General features: G+C 30.0%; 1 protein-coding gene across 1 annotated transcript; it reads left to right on the top strand.

Moving 5' to 3' along the window:
• Nucleotides 1–6359: 6359 nt before the first annotated feature.
• LOC102590334 (lipoxygenase homology domain-containing protein 1-like) lies at nucleotides 6360–7226 on the top strand. The gene is made up of 2 exons (XM_006355298.2): nucleotides 6360–6505; nucleotides 6592–7226. Exons 1-2 carry the CDS (start codon nucleotides 6371–6373, stop codon nucleotides 7048–7050), a joined length of 594 nt encoding a protein of 197 aa, XP_006355360.1. The 5' UTR covers nucleotides 6360–6370; the 3' UTR covers nucleotides 7051–7226.
• Nucleotides 7227–12730: the final 5504 nt, after the last annotated feature.

Genomic DNA, 12730 nt, shown 5'->3' with positions numbered 1-12730 from the left:
ATATTATTCACTCAAAATGGTTCATTTTTTCCTCCTTTATTTTCTTCAATAGCGAATGACAACAAAATTGAAATTTAAAATATTTAATTGAAAGTTATGCTCTAAATTCAAAGGGCAAAGAAAAGTAGATCAAAGTTCAACAAATCTAACCATTCCAAAAAGAAAAAATGAAGAAATATATGTGTTTGAATCCCAAGTCTTCAGTTCCAAATACACATGGTGAATTCAAACTAGTTAGGCTTATTACATAAATTATATGCATCATGCTAGGGTACAATCGAATTTCATTTTAATCCAAAAAGAAATAATTTTAAAAATTACTTATTATTAATTACTCATATTTAAATTTTGCATGTCATAATTTTTTCTATAGAATACATTGCCAATAAAAGTGAATCGAATACATAACACTATACCTAAATGAATATTTAGTAGCAACAAAAAATTTAGTGATAATATTTATTGTCGCAAAAATATTTAACGGTAATAAATTAATGTCATTCTATCTTAGAATCATTAAAACATCTATTAATATTTATATAAAGTGTTGATTATATACCATATATTATTTTCACTAAACATAATGTAATGGTAATTATATTATCACCACTAAATAGTTGCTACAAAAAAATTAATTGTTGTATGTAAGTTCTTTACTTCCATAGTATAATATACTCCAATTACCAAATTAACATTTAGTTTCTCATCTACTTTCTGACACTTCACTATATCTATGTCTATCATTGTGTCACACTGAAAAAGACTTCTTCTTATTTTATTTAAATTCTCAATCTTTCGATCATTGCCAAACAACCAAGTGTCCAAAAATAAAAAATAAAAATAGTTGGTTGGTGATGACCCTTTGAAACAACAAGGCTGGTGCTAAAAAATGACATGTTATAATTTATTTTGATGAAAATTTGTAAAGGAAAAGAAAAAAACCAAAATTATTTGAATGTTTTGTTGACTTGAAGTGGCATCTTTTAAAAAGTTTCCGATTCTACTTATAAATAAATGTCGCGATGAAATGAATAATTGTTGCACTTTTATCATATTGTCTCGTATTTGAAAAGTTAAAAAATTCTAAAGAAAAATATTTTCCTTTTTAGTTGGGTCCAAAGGTAAATAGTAAACACTAAATAGGAAAAAAAAACACGAAGAAGAAAAAAAGGATTGACAAGTTTTCCTAGTTTTTCTTTTGAACTTTCTCTTGTGTGTTTGTATTGTCTGAATAAATTTGAATAATTGAGATTTTTAATAAAGTTTTAATATTATTTAAATATAATTTAAAGATTTCTATAAAGAGAATGCGTATTTCATCACTACTTCATCCATTTTGATAGCTAACCGTTATCTCTAAGCACTAGTATGAATCAACTACCACGGAGCCAAAACCATTTATATATATATATATTACTATATAAGAAGAGTGAATAAAATTCACTCTTCTTTCGACACATGGCACCAAGATGGCCCACCTACTTTTATATTTGGTTTTATAAGAAGAGTGAATAAAATTCACTCTTCTTTCGACACATGGCACCAAGATGGCCCACCTACTTTTATATTTGGTTTTATAAGAAGAGTGAATAAAATTCACTCTTCTTTCGACACATGGCACCAAGATGGCCCACCTACTTTTATATTTGGTTTTATAAGAAGAGTGAATAAAATTCACTCTTCTTTCGACACATGGCACCAAGATGGCCCACCTACTTTTATATTTGGTTTTATAAGAAGAGTGAATAAAATTCACTCTTCTTTCGACACATGGCACCAAGATGGCCCACCTACTTTTATATTTGGTTTTATAAGAAGAGTGAATAAAATTCACTCTTCTTTCGACACATGGCACCAAGATGGCCCACCTACTTTTATATTTGGTTTTATAAGAAGAGTGAATAAAATTCACTCTTCTTTCGACACATGGCACCAAGATGGCCCACCTACTTTTATATTTGGTTTTATAAGAAGAGTGAATAAAATTCACTCTTCTTTCGACACATGGCACCAAGATGGCCCACCTACTTTTATATTTGGTTTTATAAGAAGAGTGAATAAAATTCACTCTTCTTTCGACACATGGCACCAAGATGGCCCACCTACTTTTATATTTGGTTTTTGAAGATGGCCCACCTATCACAAAGATGGCTCACCCTTTCATTATATTTTAATTTTTTCCTTTTTAAATAGTACTAAAAAAAAAAATTAAAATATCACAAATTCGATTAACTCTCAAAATTTTACGCGAATTCTATAATTAAGACGAAGGGAATAACATATATTATTTGAAAAATTACATTAAGAATACCATAAACCACAATAGTTAACAACTTACAATATTTGAAAAACATATTAACTCTCAAAATTTCACATGTGTCACATAAATTGGGACAAATGGAGTAACATATATTATTTGAAATTACGTTAAGAATATTATTAATCACAACTTAAAGTATTTAAAAATACATAACATATATTATTTGAAAATAATGTAAAAAATATTATAAATCATAATAATTAACAATTTAACGGATATTGTGCCCGTGCTTCCATTTAGAAGTGAGAATGTTTAGGAGCTTAGGGTTAGTCAGTCAATTGACCGATTTGCCCTTCTTCTTCAACTTCCTCTATTTACTACAAAAATAGTACTAAAAATCAATTTAAAATATTAAAATTTTGGTTAATTCTTGAAATTTCACATGTATTGCATAATATAATAGAGTGAGTAACATATATTATTTGAAAATTATATAAATAGTACTAAAATATAGTTTAAAATAGTACTAAGAATTTGATTAACTCTCGAAATTTCATATGTACTGCGTAATTGAGATTGAGTGAGAAATATATATTATTTGAAAAATAGAATAAATATGTGATATTATTAGAAAGAGCTTTAATATATATTTTAAAAATTATTTTGTCTTCCGTATATGATTTTCTGCATATATGTGGAGTTTTAAAGTTTATAACATTTTAATATAGAAATATGATTATTTGAAAATTTTAGTACTTTCTTCATTTAAATTTTTCCTTGTTTTTCTTTTAATTTGTTCTAGATTTAAAAATTACATAAAAAGTACTTAAAATCACAATGTAATAATATAAGATATTAAAAAAACATAATTAAAAATCATAAAAGAAATTTTATTGACTCTTTAATTCCATATTGAAACATAAGAAGTTTGTTTGAAAATAACATAAAAAGTAACGTAAATTAAAGAAAAATAACAACTAAAAATATTTAAGAATCATATAAGAAATTTAGTTGAGTTTCGTAAAAGTACCTACGTCACAAAAAAGGGAACAGAAAGAGTAATATATATTATTTGAAAATGATATAAGAAGTGCTATAAATCACAATAAATTAACAACTTCAAAATATATTTAACAAAATCACATACAAAAAATTATATAACTCTCCAAATTTCATCGGTGTCACATAAATTGAAACAAAGAACTACTCCCAATTTATGTTATTTACTTTCCTTTTTAGTCAGTCCCAAAAGAATGTCACATTTCTATATTAAGTAACAATTTGATTATAAAATATTTATTTTACCCTTAATGAAATAATTTACAGTCATACAAATTTATATCATTCATTTTGGACCACAAATTTTAAAAGTCTTCATTTCTTTTTTAAACTCCCTGGTGAATCAAACTACCTCACATAAAATGAGACGGAGGAAGTAATATACATTGGGCCCGCGCTGGCGCGGGAACCTAATAACTAGTATATATATAAAGGACAATCTTAGACATGCTTATGTGGCATGCTTCTAAGAGCTAGAAAACTATTTTATTTTATTTTTGTGTTTTTGGCCATTTTTAAAATTTTAAAATACAAAAAATTCACCTAAATATTAAAGATAGTCACATTTAATTCTTTCTTTATCAATAGTCATATTTAATTTATTTCATCACTAATGCTATTATTTTTATTCTTTAATATTTCTCATTTTCTTCTTTTACTATTTTAATTTCTTCCCTAATGATATTTATATCATTTCTTTAAATCTCTTTTTCCCCTTTTTGGTTCTTTTTATATTTTATTTCTATATAATATAAAGTTTTTTTTTTGAAAAAAAAATTACGATTTTGTAACCTAAATATCATCATTTATGACATTTATAACATTTCCCTAAGTCACTTCTCTTCCTTTATTTATTCTTTTTTTTATTATTTATTCAATTCAAGAAATTTATATTCTATTTAGTATAAAAGTCTTTCTTTTATCTTTTTTATTTATGTTTTTTCTTCTTTATTTACTTTTAAAGTTTCACTTCCATAACTTATATTTATTAAACTTCTATTCTTAATAATATAATTAATTTCATGACTTTTAAGTTTTCATATTCATAACCTCCAACTATTAAATTATAAAATTTAAGATACTTTATGATATTTCTCCATTTTTTGTCAATATAAATTCACAAGTTTTTTGTTTCATGAAATTTCAACTCAAGATTATTTTTTATATTTCATTGTTTTTTGTAGTATTATTCTATTATCAAATCCATGTGTTAACTTGACACGATGAAGAAGACTCTTGAATGTTGATTAATTTGATAAAAAAGGTGTCGGTACAAGAGACTACAAAAAAAGGTGGGCTACTTTATTTTTGTTATTTCTTTATTTTTTATCTTATTTTCTTATGATAAGATTCTAAGGAAGATGTATGTGTGTATGTTTGTATTTTTGTTTAGATGTAAATTAGTTATTGTAACTTTGTGTGTAATAATACTAACTACTAACCAATGTTCAACAATATTATAGTACAAAAAATTATTTATGTTTTCTTAAAGATTCCTCTATTTTTTCCATATAAAATCATAATCTTTTATTTCATGAAACTCCTACTCAAGATTAACCTTTTTATTTCATATTTGAAGTCCTGTTTAGTCAGAGGGAATATTGACAAGAGCACAAAAATTGTGCATTGATTCATTAATATTTTTAAAAAAATAATCTATTTTCTTATGATTAAGGTCCTAATAAAGGTATGCGCATTGTGTTCTTTCATCATTATTGTAACTTTGTCTTATGCTAATTACTATCAAGGTTCAAACATTATTATTGATAGATTAGAAAATTTAAATATATATCAAATGTTGAGATGCGACCTTTTTTATGATATTTTTTTACAGTACAAAGAATCATTTATGTTTCTTATGATTAACATCCTATGGAAGATGTGTTTTTGTTATTATAAGAAATTACTATTAGGTAGGATAGAAGAAGGAAAAGAGAAAAGGAAGAAAACAATTAATAAAATATAAAACAAATACTACAATAAAGGGAGGCAAAATTAAAAAAACATGAATATTTATTTAGATAATGATGAAAAATAAGAGGAAAAATAACAACAACGAGTTGAATAAAATCGACACCTCTCTTTGGCCAAGAATCTTATTTGTTTATTTATTTATTTTCACTATAATTCTATTTATTATTATTGTTGTTATCATAAAAAGAATTGTGTTAGTGACTATTTTTGTATTCATTTTTATTCTTTATTGTAAAAACCTGAATGTCTATAAATAAAGATATTGTAAGAATTTTTAGAAATGATCACACTAGAGTTTGAAAAATTGTGCTTTAGTTTCATTTTTTTTCTTTTTCTTAATAATTAAGATTATAAGAATGATATTGCATTATTTATTTATTTATATTCTCTCCACAATTTTCTTTGTTTTATATTTTACACAAAAAAATTTATTATTGTAAGTTTATAATTTTTTTGGTCCAAAAGAACAACTTATGATTTTGTTGGAAGTCATATAACTACTGACCAAACATTTCTCTTTGTGAAATCACTTATACATCGGGATATATATATATATATGCACATATTATACATATTTCTTCTAGCAATATCATATTTTAATAAAATTATTGACATCTTTATCATCTTTTAACCGCTTATGATTTTGTTGTAAGTTATAATTTTTTTTGGTCCAAAATAACAACTTATGATTTTGTTGAAAGTCATATAACTACTAACCAAACATTGAGATATATATATGCACATATTATAAATATTTCTTCTATCAATATCATATTTTTAATAAAAATTATTAACATCTTATCATCTTTTTAACCGCGCGGATAAGTTTTCTAGTTGTTGTACTTTTTATGGTAAAAATTTTATATTTATTTTTTGAAAACATTATACTCAATAAATAATATAACATACATACAATAATTTGTTTTATTATATAGATTGATTGTCAATTAATAAGATACACGTACAAAAACACCTATAGTTACTAAGGATATGAAAAAGGAAAAAATAGTAGTACAAATCACGTTCACACCCTATATATAATATGGCCCCCCACAACCATTGATGTGATTTATATAGATGATTAATACTCCACCCATTACACAAAGAGATCAACAAAAAATCGCCATGGGAGTAGCAGCTGACTTCAATCGTTTCTGGTTCCTTCTCTTCATCCTCTATTTCTCCATCTCCCTCTCCTCCATTTCTGGATCCGTAAGTTATCTATCTAAAATTGTCTCTAATTTATCGTTAAATTTGGTTAAAGCTAACAAAACTTTTTGAATTTTGTGCAAATGCAGGAAGAGGATTGTGTTTACAGTGCATACATCCGAACTGGATCAATCATAAAAGGTGGAACCGATTCGATTATCAGTTTAACTCTGTACGATGCAAACGGGTACGGTATTCGAATAAAAAACCTGGAAGCTTGGGGTGGGCTTATGGGCCCGGGTTACAACTATTTTGAGAGAGGAAATTTGGATATCTTCAGTGGTCGAGCTCCATGTTTGACGGCGCCGATCTGTAAAATGAACTTGACTTCCGATGGAACAGGTTCAGGTCATGGATGGTACTGTAACTACGTTGAGGTCACCGTCACCGGAGTCCATAAAAAATGCAACCAACAGAATTTCGAAGTTGAACAGTGGCTCGCGACTGATGCGTCGCCTTATCAGCTCACTGCCATTAGAGATCTATGTAAGAAGAAGACCAAGTTCGTTAGCGAAATTGAATCTACTCCACATGTTTCTGTGATGTAATTCTACGGTTATAAGGCTTTATCGGGCCGGGCCGGCCCAGGACACTTTCCTCTTTTATCCTTGTGAGTGTGAAATTTATCAGGGACAAGAATGGTATTTGATGAAAAGTCATTGTTCTAGTGTGATAATATTATTGTATGGTGGAATAATAAAGTTGACTTTTTTAACTTTGTGAATAGTAGGTTGTATTGCTTTTACATTTCTATAATTATATATATATTGTGTGTCGCTTATAGTATTAGCTTTAGGAATCATTTGGTATACTATATTAGCAAATTAATACATTTATTAACTTTCTATTTTAGTAATACCTTGTTTAGTATATTTTTTTCATGATATATATATAACTAATGTCATCTATTGTATATTAAGGAGTGTATTATTAGTAATGCAAGGAGATTTTAATCTTTTTTAGTTAATTAGTTGTTATGTTTTATTACTATCATTTTTTTTCATGCCTATTTTGATTTGTACTTATGTCGAAACTCAAGAGTCAAGAGTCTTTCGGAAATAATTTCTCCATTTTCACAAATTAGAGATAAAATATGTGTACATTATATTATGTCCATATTCTACGTACTTGTGAAATTTTACCGAGTATGTTATTGTTGTATATCTCCCACAGGGGCTATATTTTCCAAAAATAATGATTTGTCCCATCCGTTATTTTCAGATCTATTTATTATGTGGAAAAATGAAGATATTTATGAAAAAAGATATAAAATTAAAAATGAACTTGTGAAAAATGAATGGAATATTTTGTGAAAAAATATAAGAAAATGAAGTAGGTCGAATTAGCCAATTAGGTCACCAACAGTGTTCACACAAAGCTATAGTAATATCTGATATTTCTTTTTAGCAAAAAAAATAATTGATATTTCAAATTTCAATATGAGCTTCGGAGTCTAGTAGAATATCCGAGCTGAAAATTTGCCACAACTTTATGAATATGAAGGGACCAAATTTAGAACCCACGAGAATATACCTCTCCACTGCTCCATTTTCAAGATATTTCCACATTAAAATATTACTTGACAAAGACAGAAGCAATTTTCAATGAATTAGTCCATTCGTCTCAAAATATTTTTTATTAAGTTATTTGATTTTCATAAGCATAAATTTTAATAATATTCTGTTATTAGTTTATGTATGCGTGTTTTAATATTCTCTGAATAATCATGTAAAGTGAAAGTTAACCAAATGGATAATCGATAAACTTTCTTAATTTTTCAAACTTATTACTGGGTCAAATAATTGCTTACCGACATACAAAAAAGGACAACAAAGAAATTATGTGAATTTTTTTTGGATGATTATCGATGTTTTTTTATCAATGGTAAACAAACAAGTGGCCGCTTCACACGTTGTTGGTCTAAAAAATAGAAAATGTCAGCTGAAAATGGGAGTACCCCTTCAAACACGCAATTAGAGAACCTTTTATATTTTATTTTGATAATAATTTATGAAAAAACAAATTTCTTTGATAAGATGTTTGCTCATTGATAATTTCGACATATATACTCCCTTCGTCCACTTTAAATTGTCATTTTGAGTTTTTTGAAAGTCTTTTTGACTAATTTTCAAAGTAAAATTAAATTTTATTAATTCGATATTTTAAAGAAAAAATTTAAATATTCAAAAACTATACGAAAAGTACTATAAATTACAATTTTTGCATATAAACATGATAAAAAATGCATCGTAAAATGTTAGTCAAAGTTCTTATCATTTGATTCTAAAAAAGGAAACCATAAATGTAATCATTTAAAATTTATTTAAATATAAATTTATTAAAATGATTCGGATTATATTAAAATCCATTAATATATTAGTCCAAATAAATATTATGGATTGATATAATTGAGTTAATTATTTAAATTCAATAAATATGAATTTAATTAAAGCCCGCTCCATAAAACTCGTATGACATGTCACTTAAATCTGATTGGTCGAAGAGAATTCTATTCCAATCACAACTCCCCTATTCTAAAATTATAAATAGGGGTCTTCAGAATTCAGAAAGGAGGACCAAGAATTTTAACAAGCAGCTAGAGAAAGCTCATGGATCAAAAGCTGTAGATTTCTCTACAAGTTCAAGAGTTCAAGAATTCAAGCATTCAAGTTTCAAGAACGTTCTAGTCTCAAGAACGATCAAGATCAAGAACGATAAAGATTAAGAACGATCAAGATCAAGACCGCTGGATTCAAAATCAAGCTCGAAGCCCTTGAATTCAACTAGAGGTTAAGATCAAGATAAAATTCAAGTTCAAGTTCAAGATCAAGATAAAGTTCAAAATCAAGTCCAAGTTCAAGATCAAGATCAAGATCGAGATAAATCTCAAGTTCAAGGTCAAGCTCAAGAGCCCTTGAATTATATTTGAAAAGGCGAATTCAGAGGAATAATAGAGATTGTAACACTCGCACTTAAATCAATAAAACTATTGTTGCATAATTTTCCGTTCTTGATTATTGTTTTCTCGACGCAAATTTTATTGTCTACAAATTCTGGCACGCCTAGTGGGACAATCTCTACCTCTCATATCAACTTTTCAAGCATCAAAGAATATCGAGATGACTTCTATGAAGAACAACTCCCGATCAACTACCTCTAAGGCTACTAGCTCCAAGTTCTCTAATGAAGTTGAAGGCATTTTGGGTGTTACCTTTGGAAGTTTCGGAGCTGTTACGAGAAGCAAGGCTGCTACACTAGGACAACAAACACTTCAAGTGTCATTCGCATCAACTCCAGTTTTTAGGTCTACTACTCCAAAAATATCAAGTTCCTCCACAAACACTTTAGAAGGAGGAAGCAGTGTTGCTGAAAAGATCAAGAAGACATTGGCTCTCCTTGAGCAATCTGGTTCCAAGAACTCTACCACAATGGAGAGTTATGATTCAACGAATGAGTCACCTCTACGTGCATCGCGTAATGTGAGTCCGCTGAAGATCAACTTACGCGATAATCCATGCTACTCTCCTACATCTCCAATGATCATGCAAACAATGGTGGTTGTTGCTTCTTCCTCTGATGAGCAACTCGCAAATCTGACGAAGTTGGTTGAAGGATTGACAAAACATGTACAACACCAAGAGTCTAGAATCGATAAGTTGATGGATCGAATGGAGGGACTTTTAGATGGAGAAGCGAGTCATGCGCCTGAAAAATGTGTTGAAGTTCAAGAGATTGGAGATCCTGCAAAGAAAGCACCAATTGTTAATGAGATGCCAGTTTCTTCTGAAGGGATGATCCCACTCGATCGCTTGAAGAAGTTCATTGAAGGCACTATCAAAGATAAGTATGAAGTTTCCACCAAGTCTTCTCATATGTATGCCAAGCCATACACTGCAAGAATTGATAACTTATAAATGCTTGTTGGTTATCAACCTCCCAAATTTCAACAATTTGAGGGTAGAGGAAATCCGAAGCAACATGTTGCACACTTTGTGGAGACATGTAATAATGTTGGAACATATGGAGACTATCTTGTCAAGCAGTTTGTCCGGTCTCTAAAAGGAAATGCCTTTGATTGGTACACAGATCTTGAGCCCAATTCTATTAATAGTTGGGAGCAACTAGAGCACGAGTTTTTCAATCGATTCTATAGCACGAGGTGTACTGTGAGCATGGTAGAACTTACGAATACTCGCCAAAGAAAGGATGAACCAGCCATAGACTTCATAAATTGATGGAGGAACGCGAGCCTGAATTGCAAGAATAGGCTTAGTGAAGCTTCTGCAATAGAAATGTGTATCCAAAGGATGCACTGGGAGCTTTTTTTATATCTTACAGGGAATAAAACCAAAATCCTTTGAAGATCTAGCTACTTGTGCTCATGATATAGAGTTGAGCATGCCCTTTGCCGGAAAGGATATGACGTTTGTCCATGACCCTCGCAAAGGAAGAGACAAGCAGGAACCTAAGAGATGGAGCAAATTTGGGCCCAAGAACAACAACAAAGAGTCAATGAATGTTAATGTGTTGCCTGTAAAGTTCACTACGAATGAAGAGAAGAAGCAAAGTGTGAGAACGAATTTTCAAGCGCGTTCAGACCAAAAATTGATCCTAAGGGAAATGCAAGAAAACGAATACCCCTTCTTGGATTCTGACGTTTCTGATATTTTCGATGAGTTGCTTGAATTAAAGCTCATTGAGTTGCCAGAGATGAAGCGGCCTGATGAAGCTGGAAATGCTGATGACCCAAATTATTGCAAATATCATAGACTTGTGAGTCATCCTCTTGAAAAATATTTTGTCTTCAAGGATACAGTGATGCGATTGGTTAGAGAAAAGAAGATTGTCCTTGATGATGAGAAAGCTAGTTCTAATCAAATCTCCATCACATTCGGCTCGCTCGATCCGATCCAAATACATATCGCTAAAAAGTATGAAGAAGAGTCATTAGACCTAGACAAATCTCAAGTTGATATAGATGGTGATGAAGGCTGGATTCTTATGACTAGGCGAAGACGCAACAAGTCAAGCTTACAAAAGAATCATGTGAGCAACCGATTAGAAAGAAGATAGGGTGAAGAAAACTGGTAAAGCAGAAATCAATCAAGCGCCCAAAAAAGGCAAAGGTAGAAGTGCATTACTACCAGAAACCCCGACATCCTGTAACTCTAGAAGAATTCTTACCAAGTTGGTTGCGCACAAAGTCTACTCAAGAAAACGTTGAGGCATCATGTTTTAATGCTGATAAAGAAGAAACAATGAAGGTATCTCCAACTGACAGAGAAGGAACAACGAGAGTATCATCACCAAAAGTGTCTCCTAGTAGCGAAGAAAAAGCAACAAGGGAAATCTCGTAAATGATGTATCCTTCATCTTCTGAAAAGCCTATTGAACCTTCTTCCCAAGAAACACATACATGTGATACAAAAATCACATTCACAGATAACGATCTTCTATTTGGTGAAACACTACACAATCGTCCTTCGTATATGGTTGGTCACGTGCGAGAGAAGAAGATAAATAGAATCTTGATAGATGAAGGATCTGGAGTCAACATTTTGCCTATCCACACATTGAAGGAACTCACCATCACGACCAAAGAACTTAGTGAAAGTCGTTTGTTGATACAAGGATTCAATCAAGGAGGACAGAGGTCCATAGGCTCCATTAAATTAGAAATCCATATGAAAGATTTGCGATCAAGCGCATGGATGCACGTGATTGATGCAAAGACTTCAAACAATATATTACTTGGTAGGCCTTGGGTACACGAGAATAGAATTGTCTCATCTTCTTACTATCAATGTTTGAAGTATCTTGAAGACGGGATTGAAAGGAAGATAGTTGCAGTTGATAATCCTTTCACCGAAGTTGAGACGCACTTTGCCGATGCAAAATTCTATTTGAAGAGTTATATTGTTAAAGGGACAAAATCTAATGACGTCAAATCAACCAAGTCTGACAAGATCACAAGCAAAAGAATCGATACGGCTGTCGAAAAGGTAAAAGTTGATACTAAAGAACTTTGTCCCAATCTCAATGAAGGGACGACCATGTCTTCAAAGAAGAATCTGACTTCTGGACTTCGCTATGTTCCAAAAGTAAAGAAAGAAGAAGTCAAATCATCTAACCTTCAAGAAGATACATTAAGAGGAGTAACTCTTCCTATCAGACGGATTGATGTAATAAACTTGCCTTCAAAGCTGTCAGGAAACACAATCGCTCAAA

Source organism: Solanum tuberosum, unplaced genomic scaffold (assembly GCF_000226075.1).
Source record: "Solanum tuberosum cultivar DM 1-3 516 R44 unplaced genomic scaffold, SolTub_3.0 scf00185, whole genome shotgun sequence".
Classification (NCBI taxonomy): domain Eukaryota; kingdom Viridiplantae; phylum Streptophyta; class Magnoliopsida; order Solanales; family Solanaceae; genus Solanum; species Solanum tuberosum.
This window is presented reverse-complemented; position numbering and strand designations above follow the sequence as displayed.

Excerpts from the sequence above, each read along its gene's own strand:
- LOC102590334 (XM_006355298.2), top strand. The coding sequence starts at position 6,371 with ATGATTAATACTCCACCCATTACACAAAGAGATCAACAAAAAATCGCC. Across the intron at positions 6,506-6,591 it reads TCTCCTCCATTTCTGGATCC|GAAGAGGATTGTGTTTACAG; the intron begins GTAAGTTATCTA and ends GTGCAAATGCAG.